This window comes from Anoplolepis gracilipes, chromosome 4, assembly GCF_047496725.1.
Source record: "Anoplolepis gracilipes chromosome 4, ASM4749672v1, whole genome shotgun sequence".
Lineage (NCBI taxonomy): Eukaryota > Metazoa > Arthropoda > Insecta > Hymenoptera > Formicidae > Anoplolepis > Anoplolepis gracilipes.
The window spans coordinates 4,448,706-4,468,832 of NC_132973.1; the positions used below are offsets into that span (position 1 = coordinate 4,448,706).

The 20,127-nt window shown below is 32.4% G+C and overlaps 1 protein-coding gene across 6 annotated transcripts in view; it reads right to left on the reverse strand.

The window, feature by feature from the left end:
- Nucleotides 1-4,907: 4,907 nt before the first annotated feature.
- Dom (domino helicase) overlaps nucleotides 4,908-20,127 on the reverse strand; it is a 38,254-nt gene continuing 23,034 nt past the window's right edge. For 3 of the 6 annotated variants that reach the window (XM_072891111.1, XM_072891110.1, XM_072891112.1), the window contains exons 25-26: nucleotides 18,993-19,352; nucleotides 13,702-18,891 (exon numbers count right to left, since the gene is read on the reverse strand). In XM_072891111.1, the coding sequence (XP_072747212.1) occupies nucleotides 15,880-18,891; nucleotides 18,993-19,352 (3,372 nt within the window). In that variant the 3' untranslated portion in view covers nucleotides 13,702-15,879. Of the gene's footprint in view, nucleotides 8,133-8,482; nucleotides 8,831-8,989; nucleotides 9,803-10,012; nucleotides 10,301-10,511; nucleotides 11,003-11,768; nucleotides 11,935-12,389; nucleotides 12,426-13,701; nucleotides 18,892-18,992; nucleotides 19,353-20,127 lie in introns of those variants that run through there. The other 3 variants (XM_072891115.1, XM_072891116.1, XM_072891114.1) reach the window with 3 other exon arrangements.

Sequence of the window (20,127 nt, forward strand, 5' to 3'; positions counted from 1 at the left end):
TATATTATCATGCGTTCTAAAATAATAAAAATCAATTATCTTAAAACACCTCGTTCTCTATTATGGATATTAAGAATGTAGGAAATCGATCTGATACATTTTTAACTTCTTCTTTTCTTGTGAAAAAAGTCAGATTTATGCTTAATTCGATTTTTTTTGTTTTTATGATTCTTGTGACTCTTATCGATTTAATTATAATTCAACTAAAGATTATACCTAGCACACCTTTATGTCATTTCATCTCTCTAAAATGCAGATTCCATTATCCACAGCCAGGAAAGTTGATTGTGGATCTAGAAAACTTTCATTACCTTTGATTTGTCAGATCTCGTAATCGCGCAGAAGAAACCTTAGAACAACTTTAGGGTGTAACTGATCTATTTACATTCCTGCAAATCAATAAAAGATTGATTTCAGTGATAAAACGATCATGAAATCTTAAAATTGAATCGATGATTTTTGTATCTTATCAAATAAGAGGTATTGAACCAAAAGTAAGATATAAAATCTTAATTTAATTTCCTCTCTAAAAAATCTCAAATAAAAAAGAAATTTAGAAAGAAACAAGGTGCTATTAAACTAAAATAATAATTATAATATTCAAAATCATTTTTCTTATAAATAACATAATCACTTGATTATATATGTTCTAATTTCTTCATTTCTTTACCCTGAATTATCTTTTCGCCAATTATATTTCGATTTAATAGATAAGATCATTACATCATTTACTAATTGTGGACTGTGTTTTTACGTATCAAAAACAATTAATCATGAGCATGTTTTTTTATCAATCACGATCAATGACGACACCAGATCATAATATTATTAAAAAAATTAAAATTTCATTTATACTTTAATGTCAACTTTAATTGATTTTTTGATAATATAAAAAAAATCAATAATGCCATCAAGATGTTATGACAATTAAAATCTGCAGTCGTCATAGATAAATAAAAAAAGTGTGCTCACGATTAATTATTACACACGCACGTATGTACGTACGCACATGCTCACTCATACTCACACACACACACACACACACGCACGCACACTTTTGCTTTTCGTTGTATTCTATGTTCTGTTTTTTAATGTTTTTATATTACTATAATATATTTTGAATTCTTTCTTTGTATGTATAGCATTTTTATTCTTTTTTAAGAAAGTATGTACTTTTCAAAGAATAAAAGAACTGTTATTACCTATATCTATTATCATCTATACACCTCCTGAGATTAATTCCAAATGACATGTAGGCATCAGATACAATTACCCTTGGCAAATATCTGTAAATTAATAATGGAATTGTATAATAGAACACAAAAAAATATATTTTATAAGTATCGAATAAAGTGATAAAAATTCCTTCATCTAAAATTCTCAATTAAAATATCTATAAACGTGCTAATAAATACGGTTGGAGATTTAATAGGAACGAGAGCAGATATAGTTAAAATTATTAAATATGTATTTGACTAATAAATTAAAATCAATTAAATTAATAAGAATTAACACAACTATTAATTAATCTAACTTTCTAAATATTCTTTTAAATGTTAATTTGATTACATTTTTCCTCATGCTGATCTAGCGTATATATTCAGAAAAATATTTTCATTATAACAATCAATGTAAAACTGGTCAGCACATGATATATTTATTTCGTTACTTTACACTAAAATTTCTTTAAGATATTGCTCTTAGCACATTCTCGATCGGTCTTTTGTAATTAATAATCATCAGTAACACACACAGTTATTATAGTTAAATAGCGGTTTTATTATATTACTATCATGACTGATTTATTGATCTCTGACATGTCGCATACGAAATTTACTTCCGATAGGAAGTGGATTTATTCGACATTGTAAGTAATTATTAAGAAAATCTATTGTACAGTTTAGTGACTTAGATTACTCCAAATTAGTCTATATGAATATCTAAAAACATTTCCAGGATTCAACTGGCACTAAAATCGAGTCACTATTCTCCATATCTAATTACGAAAAAATACTTCCTGGCTTAGCAACCGCTGAGTAATCTTAGATAACTGCGATAAACGTTATTATTTTTTTGTATGTTTATACCATTTTTGCGACTAATTATTTTACCGAGGTCAGTTTATGTTTTTTAACGACTAATATATTACCACCGATACCGAATCAATTTTATATTTATTTGCGCTGAAGAAGAATTATTAGTGAGTCACGAACTTTCTCAAAAAATTCAGCCCTTTGTTGGATTATTTCATAAACACGCTGAATTTGATCACGTAATTCTTCTAAGTTATTTATCGGTAAAACTTCCTATTGGAATAAATAAATAATAACAAGGCTCTCTCATAAATAATAAAATAAATTAATAATAATGACAGTAGAGAGCAAAAGAGTATATCGCAAAACTTATGATGTACCTAACTGAAAGTATTATAGATCTAAGAATAAAATAAAAAATTTTTGGATATAATGAACTAAATAATTTAATACAAATTCATAAAATCAATAATCAAATTATAAATAGAAATAAAATTATAATTTGATTATTGATTTTATGAATTTGTATTAAATTATTTTGTTCATTATATCCAAAAATTTTTTATTTTATTCTTAGATCTGCATAATACCTTCAGTTACATCATAAGTTTTGTGATGTACTCTTTTGCTCTCTACTGCCATTTTTATTATTTATGAGAAAGCCTCGTTATTATTTATTTATTCCGATAAGAAATTTTACCGATAAATGACTTAGAAAAGTTACGATCAAATCAAGCGTGCTTATGAAATAATCCGACAAAGGCCTGAATTTTTTGAGAGAGTTCGTGACTCTGTAAGAAAAAGATACCAAACGTGCAATAAAATGGAAGAAAGATATATGAAATATTTTTTGTTAATATCGAAATAAAGATTTGAACAGATTTTTTTCATCGACACATCAGAGGCTAATAAAAAGTCATTTAGTAATATACAAAATTGTTTATATCTCTGAAACGATTGAATTTTCGACTTATATATTTACTCGACCTTTTTCACTTACAATTAGTATTGTGTATGTACTATCTACCATATAATTGCTTTTTTTAAATACTTTGTAAATATAGAGTATTGAAAAAAATTGTCGTAAATCATAAAGAAGTAGAAAAATCAGAAAACTAGAATTCCAACATACAATTTTTCAACATAACTTATTAACATAGTTTTCGAATTATTTATTAAATTAATTCATTAATTGTTTTCAGTCGCGCATATTCTAAGTAATTTTACGATACTGTAACAAATATACAAATATATATTATATAATTCGATATATATGTATATATTTTTTAATTTATATACATATTCAGGGTAGATAATTTTTCCCCTGAAAGTGCACCGAATATATACTGTTTCCGAACGACTCCAATTCCACTTTGATACCCCCCTCCCCCCCATTCCCAAATGGTACGAGCCTCGGCGAGTGTACTCAGATGAAATTTCCAAACTCAACCTAATTACTGCGTTCTTGAAGTCTTTTTAATTTTAATTGATTGATGTCATCTTTTTCTTTTATTTTTTATAATATATGTCTAAATTGATTTCGAGTATTTACAGCCATTAGAAAAGAATCAAATAATTCTACCATTTACAACATAATAATTATCGGTATCTGACCGAATTTATCAATAAGATAACAAAATTTGTAAAATACACTTATTGTTAGATTAAAAATTTCTAATATATATTATATAAAAGATAATTTATTAATTTAATATTATATCCTTACAGCAAACTCTCCTTAAAAGAAACGAAATTTATATTAGAAACTACGTTTCGAGATTCCTTTCAACTGTGATAATATAAATTTTAATAACAAATAAAAGATATAAGTAATAAAATAATTGTAGTAAAAAATATCAAACTTTTTATTTATAATAATAGTTTGGAAAAAAAGAAAATGTATACAGTTGTCCACCAATACAACTATATTTGCAAAGTGCAATTAAAATATCAATTCAGTGATACTAACTACTAACTTTTATACAATGACTTAATGTCTTCACTGAAAATAACATATAGCATTTATTTTTACTGATATACAATTATATATACATAAAAATGTTATATCATTTCTACTTCTTTTACAAGCATTTATATAGAAATATCTCTCTCAGTAAATAAAAAAAGAGAAGTCCAAAAATTTCCTAGTTTTTAAATAGTTAAAAAATTGTACGTTTGATGACAAAGAAGTTATTGAACAAGAAAATAATTCTTAAAAAGATTTCAATTATTATTGCAAAATGTTTAAAGCTTTATATATAACCAAGATATTTATTTACCTAATCAAGAAGATACACAAGAAATAGAAATTTTAATTTTAAATTAATTTCAAGAAGCTGAGATCTTCACAAGAGTCTGATGTTAAAATCTGTATGATGGCAATTGCTAGACTTTCGAAAGACGGTCTCAAACACAAATTTTTGGCTGCAATAAGGATATGTAATAAATCAGGTCCTTTTTTCATACCTAAAATTAATCTTTCCCCCATGTGTATTAAATATTATATGTATTAAAAATTATATAAAAATTCAAATGTCTTTAAGCGGGAAGAATATGTCATTACATTAAAAAGACGCCATTACATGAAAAACATTTTGTTTAAAAATAAATTATAAAACATAAAGCATTTACAATACACGAAACGTATGTGGTTTTTTATTGCATTTTAAATATCTTGTAAATTTTTAACTTCAAAATTGTAAATGCTTTATATTTCATAATTTATTTTTAAACATAATGTTTTTTATGTCTTTTTAATGTAAAGACGTAGTCTTCACGTTTAAAGATGTCATTACATTAAAAAAAAATGTAAATTGATGCTAATGTATAAATTTTCTAAACTCGAAATAAAAGTAAATCCTCATTCTCAGCTGCTTCGTTGCTTTAGGAGATTTATTTCAGCACTTATAATACACAAATTATACATACATATATACATACATGTTGTACATACGTACAGGGTGTCGTACAGAACAAAATATTATAAGAAAATAATGTATCATATGATGCATCTAAGATTGATTCAATATGTCAACTTCGCTTGACACATGTAAACTATATCTTCTTAATCAAATGTATAGAATGAGACATTTAATTGGGATTACTTGCTCTTCTTTATATATAAGAAAAAATATCTTTTTGAGAAATAATTATCTCTCTTCTGCCTCGTCGTATGTTTGCTCTTGTAATCAAACGTCACAAATTTTTCTTTCGAAAACGTCACATGCTTGCATCCAAATGGATTTGCACTGTACGTAAACGGAATGGAAACCCTGTATCGTACCGCGTGTAACTTTGTAACGGTCCTAATATAAACATCGCGTTCTCAGAATAATTTTACTATATCCTACGAGCAACCATAAATACAGAGATACAATTTGTAAGTCTCCAAGAGACGTCTAAATAATATTCTAAGATATCATCTAGACATAAAAAAAAGCGCGCTCTAAAATTCTTCAAATCCATTTTTTCGGACATTTAAAGAATGTCTTAATTGTTTAGGGATCTTTTAAATAACATAAAAGTCCTAATCTTTTCGATCTTTGTATAGAGGACGCTCTGATTTTCCCAATCTTTCTTAGCATCTAAGAAACATCTTAATTTTCTAGCCGAGTTTTTTAGACACAATTTTTAAACATCTCTCGAAGATTGCTTGGATTAATTGTTTCATGTAATTTCATCGACGATATATTAAGTATTTTTTTTCACTATGATCTATTACAGAATATATATATATAGTATACCAGGCGCATTATTATCTTCTATAAAATATATACAATATAGAGTTCAAATATTTTACATCATGAGTACTTATATATATATAATAGACAAAGTAAATCATCTAATTCGATAATGTAGAACAGTTTTTACAACGATTACTACGAACAAAAATATAACGGGTTCCGCCTGCAAATTAAATAGATAATTGACCAATCATAATCTTGGCGAGTTTAATTTTGTATAAAAATACTTAAAGAGAAATTAAGATCTCGTTAACAAGTTTTGTTCACAATAACAATTGTAAAAATTCAATCGTTTAAAATTAGATGATTCACTCTTTTCAAACCTCCTCAGAATTTTGTTATAAAAATTAAAATTATTTGAATTTTTAATCGCGGAAATAATATTTTTCGCTGTATTTACTCACCGCTTTATGCTTTTTGCTCAGAATTCCAAAAAACTTTTCTTTAAAAAATATCGCACGCTGCACTAAATAGTATTTAAAGAAAAAGAAGAATAATGTTTTCATTTTCGCGATACAGATACGTTTGTTTCATAATAAGTAAATGATAATTTGACTTATAATAAATTCGGTTGGATGTACTAGACCGCAGTAGTGCATTCTAAAGGTTATCGTACACAAATTTATAATGCAAGCAAAAATAATAAAAACATTAAAACAATAGTATAAATTATTATCATCATTCGTAAATAACAGTAATGATAGCTCTTAGTATTAATACAAGGTGCGTCTCGCTGCGTTGTACTTGACCAAGACTATTGTATCTCTTGATTTTACTTTTTTAATTATGTATGCCACTGTAAATTTATGTACAATAATCTTTATATGTATCAATGCGCACTAGTATATCCAACTTTTACTATTAGTAACACTCAATTGATATTCATTCTTGTAAATATTTAGACCGTTTATAATATAAATTTGAAATTTAAAATTAAAATATTTTATATTTTATAATATTTTATAACGTAATAATAATTCAACATTGAAAACTGATCCATAACAATTTTCTTTGAATATCTTATTTTTTTTTACATTAATAATTTGTTTCACATTGTGCATTAAACATCGTTCAATATTTATTCATTTTGCTATTGTGTTTCAAGATATTATAAAAAAAATTCTAAAAATTTTAATTATTGCTTTTTTACAAAAACAAAAATAAAATGGTGACGTTAAAACGATATAAACCGATTCTCTTATCCCATTTGTAATTTATTTTTTTACATTGTGATGACACAAAATGTAACATCAAGATACGACTGTTTGCAGCAAATCTTGGAATGCTTTATATTATATCTTTAATATGTGTTATGCTATCATTGTCAAACTTCAGATTCCCATCTAATATTAGGATTATAACATGAAAAAAAGAAAAAAAAATCTTTTCAATGTTTAATTGAATCGAGAAAGTCAGAAACTTACACATATATATGTCTATATTAATATTTATTTAAAGAAAATAACATTAATTTTTTTTTATCTCTTTCATTAATTGACCAGAATATTTAATATTTTATTCTTAGTGAATTAGAATCTTTCTTTTTTTGCCAATAATCAACCCAAATTATTTAAATATTTTATTTTCTACTTTGGCAAATTAATATTTCCTACTTTGTCTATAAAAGATTCAGCATATTTGAATCTTCATTTCCATTAACAATTAATTAAAAATATTCAAGCTAATATTTTATTTAAAACTAATATTTTTTTTTGTTAATAACCACACATACATTCCTAAAACATTTCATATTTCTTAATTAAAAAATATTTCCTAATTATCTTTTTCTATGTATATTTCAAGCAAAAAGCTTCTAAAATTAATTTTTAACACAAATATCTGCAAAACTTTTTAATATATATACACGAAACCAATACACTTTCTGAATTTCCCAATTCAATTTAAAGGATTGCCGTCTGATTGTGATACAAAGCTATTTTTGTTGCGCGTCCTGTTGAGACTGTTGCTGCTGCTGGGTCTGCTGTTTCTGCATTTGTTGCGAATGTGCTATAGTTTGTAATCTCACTTGACCAAGACCGGGTGAAGAAGCCAAACTCGGGATGGCGGATGAAGAGGTAGCACCTATGCCAGGACTGGCACCCGCACTGGCAGTAGAACCGGAAGCGGAACCCGAGCCCGGACCTGGACTGGAACCTGGACCGGGACTTCGTCTTACTGCACTAGCGATCGGTTTTCCTTGAATAGGCATAGCCTGCCGCAACTGTGCGTTATTAGCAGTTACTACTTGAATGGTCTGTTTTAAGGATCCAGATGCAACTGGTATCACACGGGTCGGCAGTTGTGATTTAGCTAGTACTATCGGATTAGCTTGAGATGCCGTTTGTCCAGTTGAAACCTGCGATTATAAAATAGCATCATTTTATTAATCAATCTATTCACCAGTCGTTTCTCGTGGATGTATATGTCTCTCGCTCAAATATATTTTAGTCTAAAATATAATTTCTTGCTCTAAAAAAGATATTTAATAGATATTTAATATATTTTTCTCCTCTCAAATTCCAATAATAATCAAAATCGTTATTAGTTCCAGCGGATAACTTTTACGAGAGATATCCAAAGAATTTAATGAGAAGACCGAAATAGCAAGTTTATGAACAATTTTTTTTGCGATACCAAAACGGATTGCAATACTGAAAAATATAAAAGAAAAGCAATATCTTCTATTTCTATAAGTGTTTTACATACGTGGGGAAATTGTTGTACCGCCGGAGGTTGCACCTGTTTTATCACCTGCTGGATCTGCTGCATTGACACAGGTAGTGATTTCGGCGATTGCACAATCAGTTGCGTCTGCATACCTCCCTTACCGAGTTGCGCAGCGACTTTCTGCCCTGCAAGTTTCCTTTGAGCGATAATCTGTGGATGAAGTGCAAGCTGACGAATTTGTTGGGGCGTCCCGGTACGAACACCCGTCACATTGGCTGCCTTAACCAAAGTCGCCACCGGAGTACCACTCGCAGAAGTACCCATTTGTTGTACCTGCAAACCGGCCTGGGCAAATATCTGCGCCGGTGTAAGGCCTGTTGAAGACATCTGCAGCAAAATCAATCGATTACTTTCACGAGTTAAAAATATAAGATTCTCGCTCAACATGCAGAATGAATAGATCGAACATTTTATAATTTTGTTATCTTGCTATATTTATATTTAAAAAAAAATGTCTCCTTTGTCTTTGTATCACAAGACACTCACCTGTCCAGCTGCTGCGGCCGCAGTCTTTGCTTGATGTAGCGCCTGTCGCTTTATTAACGCCATTTCTGTTTCGGATACAGGCCTGGCCATTGTTTGTTTGCTTACACCCGTCTGTGCTGTCGCAGTGCCCACTGTGGGAATACCCTGTTGCTTCATTAAATTGGCCGCTGTCGCCGCTCGCTGCTGCTGCTGTTGCACCGCTGCTGTTGCCGTAGTCGATATTGCAACGGATAACTTTTGACCACCAGTAGTTTGCGTCTGCAATACCTTGTTGAGTTGTTGTTGGCGCAGCAGTACTTGTTGCTGTCTGTAATATTGCAACTGTGCCGCCGTTGGGGTCTTATTTCCTGTCGTGGCCATTGTGACGCCTACCAAACCTCCCTTTTGACTACCCGCCGTATTAGCGGAAGCTTGACCCGTGGATGCTAAACCGCCTGTGACAATTCGTTGAGCGGCTTGTTGCAAATTCACAGCGTTTGCCGATGTTGTTCTTGTGTCCTGTATGATTACTTGCCCACTTCCACCAGGTCGAGCCTTCACGGTCGTAGTAACCACCGTAGTAGTTGCCACATTGGTTAAATTCGCAGCGGCCTTTGCGCTGGTCATAGCGCCAGCGTTGTTTACATTTGAAATTGCTTGGGTCAGCTGATGCATTTGAGATCCAACAGAATTTGTGACTACTTGTTGCCCAGCCTGTTGTTGAGTTTGCTGCTGCTGTTGCAGCTTGAGCTGCTGCTGAGCGACTTGTTGCTGCTGCTGCTGATGTTGTAAGAGCCGCGCTGCGACTTGTTGTTGCTGTTCCGGAGTAAAAACCTACGAATTTAATTAACAAATATTTCTATTTGTGACGTGTTAATATAGCAAAGGAAAATTATACTTGTTGAAAATTACATTGATTCTATGGCTTGAGTTTAATACAAATTTGAAAAAATTAAATGCTTGAATATATTGTTATATGTATTTCTATTAATTTTGTTATATAAAAAATGCAAATTATTTTTTTACATATTTTACACTACTAACCGTATGCTTCATCTTTTCTTTGGCAATTCTATCTGCACGTCGCGTAGCGACGTCCACTGGTACCATCGGATTATCGATTTGTATACCACATTCGACCAGGGCAGCTGCAATGGTCGGACTCCTCAACAGTGGATTCACGATTAACGGTGGTTTTACGGTAGGTGTTCGTTTATTAGATACTGATTTTATAGTCTCATATCTCTGAGTACCCATTAACGTGAACGAATTATTCTTGTCCTGATTGTGCAATTGTGATGTCCTCATCGGTCTGTTGCTTTTACTTTGCTGCTGAAAGAAGTCAAACAAAAGATATCGATTATATTACAGTTCCTATATAATTTTTTTATCGTATAATTGATAAAGGAGAAATTTTCGCCTGGAGAGAATAGAAAAAACTATCGTAGACAAATACAGATAAATTTTTCTATAAAATTACAATTTCTCAATTACGACACTTTCCTTATCACCGAATTTATCAGTGTTAGAGTAAATAACCCACCTCGGAGACTTGCGGTGTTTTGTAAACGCTTCCCTTCTGTTTCTTTTGCTTCTTCGGAGGAGTATCGTACAGTAATTTACCCTCTTCTCTTGGTATTATCACAGACTCGTATCTGCCTCTGCAATGCTTGGGCGATCTATGTAATCGCGTGCCATTATTGACACAGTCGGCTACCATGTCCCAATTGGGAGTATGACCCGGCGAGAGGATTATCGTGTTCAATGGTAAGCCCTGATAGCTTTGGATGGAATGTAGAAGACTCCATTCTTCGTAGATTAACCAGTCTATCGCATGATCCGGTTCTGGTGAGTTCTTAGTGACATGTGAAGAGTTCTTCAACACCGTCACCGGTGGACGTACGATCGCGCGATACTTGTGCAGCTTCATATCGCGACGCATCTTCATCAACGCCGGTGAGGGTCGATCGAAGAGAGACCTTGGCGCATACACGGACTCTTCTTTGTGCCGCATCATCTTAATAGGTCGGCAACCTACGAGAAAAGCAATTAGTAATTGAATTTTTTGTTGAGTTATAAGGTAACAACTTTTTGATCAAGTTGAAATTTTGTTATTGGATTTATTTATATATTTTCAGTTATTCATTTTCAATGCTGATAGATAAATAAAAATTTATTTAAATGCGTGATGACAAGACTAATTTTTTCATTCTGAAATATATTTTCAGAAAATGAATAATATTCGAAATATATTTATAAGGATCAGAGAAAAGTTTGTGTAACCAAAATCGCATATTACAAAGAAAGCTATCATATGATAATAATTTTTGTCCAGGTGGAGAAAGTTATGAAGATATGATGCATCAAAATATTGAGGCAAAATAATTAAAAAATGAATATTTTACAAGATTACATTTACACATTTTATAGTTTACGCAAAATTATGTAAAATTAAAATATAAAATATCTCTCTGAAATTAAAATATAAAATATAAACTATTCAATTTTTGGTCATCATACCTTTATAACTTTTTACGCAAAATATTATTACAAAGAATCAATTTATATAAAAAAAAATTAAGATTCTATTTAAAAAATAAAATTGAAAAAAATGAAAATGTCCTTGATATTTCCGAAGCGCTTCCATCTGAACAAAAATTGTTATTGTCATATGATAGCTTTTGTACCATGCAATTTTAATTACACAAATCTGTTTCTGGATCTTATGGATTCGAAGATATTTAAAGTGATAATAGTTATTGCCTCAAACTGTATATAATATATAATAAAATTAACTCACCATCGTCAGTGAGACCCGCCTCGATCCTGCTTCTGTTCCGCTCCTTTTTCACATAAATTGGAGGTAGCTGAGCCTCTGTCATGGGGGTATCCTCGTAAAGAAAACTCATAGCGTAATCAATATATACATCATTATCCGTCGTAGGAGGAGTGGGAGGGCACCACATCTAAAAAAAAAATTTAGCTTAATTAATTGTATTTTTCCAAAAGTTCTTTTTAAATCAAAAATAGAGATTTTTATTTTTTCTAAGCATCTCTATAATCGTATGCTATTTTTCTTTAATTTTAAATGTATATTATACTAAATTTACATCTATGTATATTATATTTAGCAACTTTTTTTTAATAAATAAATTGATTTTATATTTTTGGTCCCTGCACAAACTCGTCCAAAATTTTTTCTTTCTTAATTCTTATTACAATAAAAAATAGTTATTAAAATATTTAATAAAACTTGATAATTATTAAAACATATCAATTATAATAAAAAATAAATTAAAATATATATAATTAATATTTAATAATTTAATAAATAAATAAAAATATATATAGTAATCTTTCTCATGTCTTGCTTAATTTTTCCTGCAAATTTATATAAGAGATAAAATTGTTTTGGACTTACCGGCATTTGTTCCATAGTATGTTCCGATAACCAAATCTGTAAGACATTAAAGTTAAATATGAGTTAGATCGTGAGACATATGAAAATTCTCGCTCCCATATAAAGTCTGTCCCTGTGCTCGCTAAAACTTGTGTGCTATATTTTTCCACACTATCGATATCTTTTTTAATAATCCATCTTTAATCCTTTTAATCATTAATAAACTCACTTAGAAATTTTTGCCTTTGTTTAAATTACGAATAACGAGAATGAATTTTAAAGGCTTATTAACAAATAAATATAAATATTATACGTACATATATACATACATACATATACATATACATATATATATATATATATATATATATATATATATATATATATATATATGGATGTAACAGTATAATAAATGATAGTTTTGTGAGACACTATAGGACGGACTCAACGCGCGAGCAAATTTTCAACAAATAATAAAAATAAAAAGGAAGAGAGAAAGAAGAGAGCGCGTTAAGGGCTACTCTTTCCCATATTTTCGTTAGTTTTCAGATTTTAAACATAATTCTCCATGATCAAAATATAAATTTTTTGCGTGTTATAATTATAATGTGTTAATAAATTATATAATCTATATATAGTTACTGTTAAAAATTTATCTCAGCTACTTAGAATTCTAGTTTCTATAATTCTTTCCAAAGAAAAAAAATATTAATATTAAATATAAAAAATATAAAAAATAAAATATAAAAAAATAAAAAAATTTCCAAGAAGAAATCAATTTGAATTCAATTCATAATAAAGAAAATTCATAATAAAAACTAAATATATATATAGGACGATGGTTATGGGACACCCTGTAGACGCTCAAAGGTTCTCGTTCCTCTCATCCTAAATATTCTAAAAGAAACGAATTCTTCACACGATATATTCCTTTATCTATTATATTATTATCATAAATATATATATATAGGATGAGATACGTGTGACGTAACGCATAAATGACGTATCTCACTCATGTGCCTGCTTATATCTTGCTGCGGACTCCAAGTTTGGAATGGCAAAGGCAGTGTTTTGGTGCCATTTTATGAACAATTTTATTGGAGCTCTTTCTTTTCTTTCTCTACGCATATACTAAGATACATAATTCTTCTCGAAAAATGTGCGGTCATGATAGCCTTGCCACACCAAACCGATATCGAGAGAGAAAAAGTTCTAGTAAATCGCGATAAATATATAAACAAGCACACTGAGCTGAGAATGATTTGACACCAAAACGGAACTGAACCTTTGATCGACACAGACTTGGAAACGCATCAAGAAATAAGGGAACACATTTCTATATATAATATATATATAGCAAGGAATATCTCGTTTATTTTTTTCTTCTTCGAACTCTCGCTCGATCATACAAAATACAGGCACGCAACTTAAATATTACAGTATGTGCATGTGTGTGTATATGTGTTTCAGGAGGAGAAGGAAGAGGAACAGAGGGAGGCAAGTGAAAAAGAGCAGAGGAAGGTTATTCTTACGCATATACGATAATACGTAATATAATAATCAGGTCATTGTTCTGTGATTTACGTAGTTCAAGACGGCACGACTGAAACTTTTTCTCGCGAATAAACCGGTTAAACCACGCAATTCTTCATCACTCTAATTACTATTTAATTAAATTATCAGATATTAAACCTCTCCTTCGTATTTAATTATAAATTCAACTTAATCGCTGAAACAAATAATTAGAGTGGAATCAAATCACGCACTTTATCCCATGCCCTTTTTTTATATCATTTTCCCATTTCTCATCTATATATATATGTATATGTGTGTGTGTGTGTGTGTATGAATGGTTTCGGATGGCGCACTAGACAATCGCTCGACTAACGTTTTACACTGGTTTCATTCTTTCCTAATATAATACACACGTCCGTTTCGCTCATCACACCATTTTATATAAATCGCCATGCACGCGTACCTAAAAATCCGTCTTTACCGTCTGCACTTTTCTATATATATATATATATATATATATATATATATATATATATATATATATATATTTTTTTTTTTTTAATTCAATATGCTATATTCGGCGTAAATGAGAGGCAAACGCAAGACAGATCAGGAATGATAGAAAAGTGCAGTCAGAAGAAACAGATCCTACCTTTACAACGAAAAAAAATAAAATGAGATAAGAGAGAGTGGGAAGGCGGGACCGAAGATACACAACTTACAACGCTATAAATATTACACGTGTACCCGCGGTACAACCCGAAAAGGAAACGCATTATTTATCGTAACTGTATTGTGATTATGTACAGATGCGTACTCATGTCTCACGTTAGCGCTAAACGTGTCTATTTGATTCTTTCATTTTTTTCAATATAAGAGTCTTTCTCTCTCTTTTATTGTATTGAAGTTTTTCTCACACAGTTAATTATATATATTTTCTTATACATATAAATATGTTGTCTCTCGATTATGCTTTTCGTACAATTTCCTTTATTCGAAATTTTATTTTTATTTTGAATTTTATTTATTCAATTTTTAATTTAATTATTATGTAGTTCATTTTTCTCTTCTCTCATGTATGTGTTCCTTGTCTAGAGTTTTCGTTCTTTCCAATAAAAGTTGCCATGTTATTTTGAAGTAAAAGTCAAACAACACTAAGCGCTAAATATGAGATAAGGACAAAAGACGCGTAATCAAGTCCGCTATGTGATCGCCAAGCATTTCTAAAACCCCAAATCAAGATTTTCAATCACATATTTATGCCATGATATTTTTTATCTCTTATTAACGTTCTCTTATAATAATCTTAAAAATAAAACGCGTTATTTTACCCCAAGTAATTTACTTTCCTATCTTTATTTTATTATTTCTTACTTTTTGCATTTTAATTTCTTTATAAGAAAAACGAGCTCTCAAATTAATTCGATAAAAGTATATATAAGAAATAATAATAAAAAAGATCTAAGAGATTCAATCAAATTGAAATATATAGATTTTTCTGAACTATCACAAATTACAATTTTTTTTTACTTTTTAATTTTTTTACGATGCAATCGTTTCTTTCTTACGTCGCAAGAGAAATAAATAAAAATCCAAATCTACAAGAAATGCTTTCAATTTTATAATCTGAAATCTCGAAAAAGTTTATATATATATAACATAAAGAGAGAGAAAAGAAAATTATATATATGTAAAACTTATCTTTTTGTGTTTGTTATTATGCGTGTATATATCACAAAAGTGCTACCAATTTGTCATATATATCACATACGATATAAAAAAAAATATTAATAAAAGAAGCATTAACGACGAGACAATATCATGCGACAAATATTGAACGCGAAATCGGCATCACACGCGCAATAAGCGGACTGAATAGTAGACAATAATAGCAATCGACTACATGATCGTGTAATCGAATAGCGATAGTATTCCTGACGAAAAAACTCAGGTCTTCGACGACAACTATATCACCACAATGACACTTTAGCGAGACTCAAGATATTGTGGCGTTCCTCAATTTGTCAGAGCGCGTCGTCGCGACGGTTGAAGAGGAGGAAGAGGAGGACGTGGGAGAGAGATGCGAGCGAAAAGATCTTTTCTGTATCGGTTCCTTATCGCTACTGTCGTCGGAATTACCCCTCTCATCTTCCAGCGAACCCGAAGTAGCATTTCTGGCGCGTTTCGTTTCCCTGCGCAGTCTCCTGGACTTGGTATCAGGCGAATCGCATTCCTCGCGATCTGTCTCCTGATCTTTCGACAATCGTGGCACGAGAAGCTCTTTGTCCTGGCTCTTCGTCTCGCAACTCGCGACAGACTTGGTCTGAATCGACGAAATAGTCTTGTTGCTATTATGATGATTTCTCGTGTCCAAACTGAGAATAGCTACGACCTTGGCGGTTCTCTGAGGTTTCTCATAGGTTGGTGATACCAAGTTCGTAGGAGTTTCGTTCTCGCTGCTCGTTGGCGAAGTTCGCGGTTGCTTGACACTTGTTTTAAACATGGAAGCAGCGGGAGGAAACAATGGTGACGACGCCGACTTTGTCGAGGAGGCCGAGGAATTTAAAGTCAATCCTGAGCGCGTCACTCTGGAAATTTGTTCGTTGTTATAATTGGGCGGTATGTTAGGTCGTGGAGTATCTGGACGACATTTCATCGTCGTTGCCGATGTCTCCTTAGCGGATGTTTCCGGTTTCATTGGCGGTATCGATTTACTGCGTCTGAATATCACCGGACTCACCAGGCCATTGTCCTGACACTGCTTTGAATTCCGCGTCACGTATTTCTCGCTTCGACTAGGCGAAACTCTCGTAGGATTCACAAATACCGCGGATCTAGTAACCGGCCGTGGAAGGGGAGTGTCCGGTCGTCGTTTAGGCGCCAATTTTGAATTGGTCACCTCGTCACCGCCAGTTAAAGGTGAAGACGTTAACGGAGGAGCTATCGATCGCGTGATTCTGCTCTGTTCAGCAACTGAGTGCTGTGAGCCCGACAAATCAATTCTTCGCGTTCCTTGACTCGTTTTCATTTGCGATCCGCTTTTAGTTTCCGATAATGAATCGATTTTATCGTCTGTTAACCGCGCATTATTCTCCTCAGAATGATTGCTGATAACCGAAGGAATTTTTGAACTGCGAGTTATCACGCTTCGCGGAATTATGACTTCTAATCTTCGTATCTTATATTTGGGTTCGTTCGAATTGGTTTCGCTTTTTACCGAGGATGCGCCTAGAGAATCCGACACATTTGATATTGAATCGTCAGTTCCCTTTTCCGATATTTGTAATGAGGTAACGTTTAAATTCTCGCGAGAATCACTCTTTAAATTGTGTTTTTGACTAGTATACTTTCGCGTCGAGGATACTATTGATTCAGCGTTGTCATTATTATCATCAAATGTACCGTCTTTATCTTCATCCTCGACCGTATTACTACGAGTATTATCGGTATTCGTTTTAGAGATTCGCTGTGCGATTGAAACGCGAGATATCGCGAGCGGTTTAGAAATCTTATCAATCGCGTCGGGACTTGCGTTTCGTAACGTTTTAGATCGTAAAAGCGGACGGCTCGAAGATGATTCGACGCTTCCCGAATCTCTCGACGTCGCGGCAGTTAGTTTTCCTCGCGCGTTGTTACACAAAGAATTGGCGGACATCCCAAATTCGGACTTGGCAGTCAATTCTTTCGAGCGCTTCAAAGACGCGTCTGGTTGTGTCGCGTTCGGAGATAATCGAGAATTTCTCGCGCTGACATTTATGTCAAGATTTTCGGCATCCTCGTTACGATTCACTTCTGATTCGAATTTTTTATAATTTGCGGGCAACATTTTTTGCGAACACCGTGTTACCTGAACAGAGCAGACTGTGATTAAATTAGTGCCGTTTATGATTTTTTCATCGTTTTTCTCCTTAACTCCTTCTGTATTATCCGATGATTTCGATTCCGACGTTCTTATTTGTTCCGACTGCGTTTTAGCACCTGGCGTCATTGGCTCTACATGATCGTCGACAGGTTGCTCCACTTTGGGATTAGAAACCCGTTGCTCAACACCATTCGAGTCGATCGTATCCGTATCATTTTTTGTCGAATTTCGTTCAACCTCCGCAACTTCAGAGATCTTTGCATTTTGATAAGAATTGATAGACTGAACCTTAGCGTTCGTGTTAATACGTACGTTCCTTTTAGAACACGTGTCCGATGATGGTGAGAAAAGAGTTTCCTCGGATTTAGCGCGGTGAAATTTCTTGCGTTGTCGCCGACAATTTGGTTTTACACCAGGCAGAATAGGACTCACGTCCAGCGTCCAAAGATTAATTTGTACATTTCCGCGAGACCTAGTGCGAGGGCTATTTAGATCGAAGTGATTTCGGCTGCAAGAACCGGATCCTGCTAAACGACCCTTTCGCCGCGAGAAACCTCCCCCTCGCTCGGAATAATCGCGATCGTTCGCCCTTCCATCTTCGCTTTCCTCGCTAGCTTCCTCTTCCTCGTCGTCGTCCTCTTCTTCCTTTTCTCCACCCCCCTCTCCCTCCTCCTCGTCTCCCTGACTCTGACTCTCTGTGTGACTCGATTCCTCGTCGAGACTATCCTCGACTATGTCCTCTTCTTGCGACTCCGAATCTGATTCGGTGCTGGTAGTCTCGTTTTCGCTCTCCGAAGATTTGAGACGCGCACGTCCTACTCTATTACCACCACGACGTCTACGCGAACTCCTTCTACGCGGTACAGCTAGCCTCTTACTAACTAATCGCTTAGAACCGCCGCTCTTGGCGGCGGTGCTATTAACCTGATTCTGCGCATCCTCGCGGCCGAATGTGAGTGGCTTCTCGTCGTCGTCGGCCAGCCGCATCCGTCGCTCTTCCTCCTCGCGCAGCGCCCGCAGCCGTCCTAGTTCCCACTCCTTTTTCTGTTCTTCGAGCTCTCGTTCCGCCGCGGCCAACTGTGCCGCGGAGAACGCGCCCTCTGATTCCTCGACGAACCTCATGGCATATCTCTCGATTGGAGTAAGCTAAATAAAATATTAGAATTAATATACAAGCATTACAAATGAGAATAATCTATGAATGAAAACGACTCGATTAATCTACCGAATCGATAAGAAATATTTACCTGAGCAACTAGATTCTGAAGTTCCTGCTCCGCCTTGCTGACTTGCGTTTCATCTTTATCGGCATCCTCCAGCGGAATGTTCTCGTCAAACTCGGCAAGATCAGCGACGGCTTCTGCTTTCGCGGTTCTCGCAGCTTGAACATCAAGATCTTCCTCAGCGGCAGCAAGAGCGTTTTCGAGAGCACCCATCGCTGCTTTTTCTTCCGTATGTTGATTCGATATACCACCCTGAAAGGAACCTGCCACTGATTCCTTATTCCAAGCTTTTTCTCGTTCCCGATTCTGTTCCAACACTTCGGCCATTCGCGTCGATGCATCGTTCTCCGATTGATCAATGTTGAACAGATCTTGAATAGTAGACTGAAAATAATTTTATCATATATGTAATTGAAATATATAGCCTTCAACAACATCGATACAGGATATTTTGTGAAACATATGTTATTTTTCATATTTTTCAAATTTTGTTAAACTTTAAGAGAATTAAAAGCTGTTTTATATTATCGATCAAAATCTAATCTAATATAATTTTCTAAAGTTTATATGAAATAATATGTAAACTAGGAAGTGCATGAAGAAATATTAGTAAACTTGTAGAAATGAGCTTAAAAGTCTAAAATATTAGTAATAAATAGTAAAAAATATTTTCCAATTTAAAATTCAACTTGATTCAAGTTAAATTTCAAATTAGAAAATATTTTTTACTAGGTTTCTAAGCAAGTTTACTAATATTCCTTCATGCAATTCCGAGTAATATATTATAATAACATATTATTTCGTATAAACTGCAAAACTTTTATATTAGGTAAATATATTAGATTAGATTTTGGTTGATAATATAGAACAGCTTTTAGGATCCTCTTTAATGTTTTGCTTTAAACTATAAATTATAATTAAAAATTTTTAAATGTAATAAATTTGATTTTCAATAGCAGTTTCAATAAATTGCAGAAGGAACCTACTCACAAAAATCTATTTTTTGTTAGTTTCATATGATAATATAATAAATTCTACATAACTAGATAGATAAAATATAGATAATAAAGCTCAAGAAATCCATAATGAGCATAAAATTAATGAGGAATTTTGAATTTATATAATTCTTTATTTTTCTCAGTTTAATATTTGAATAGAT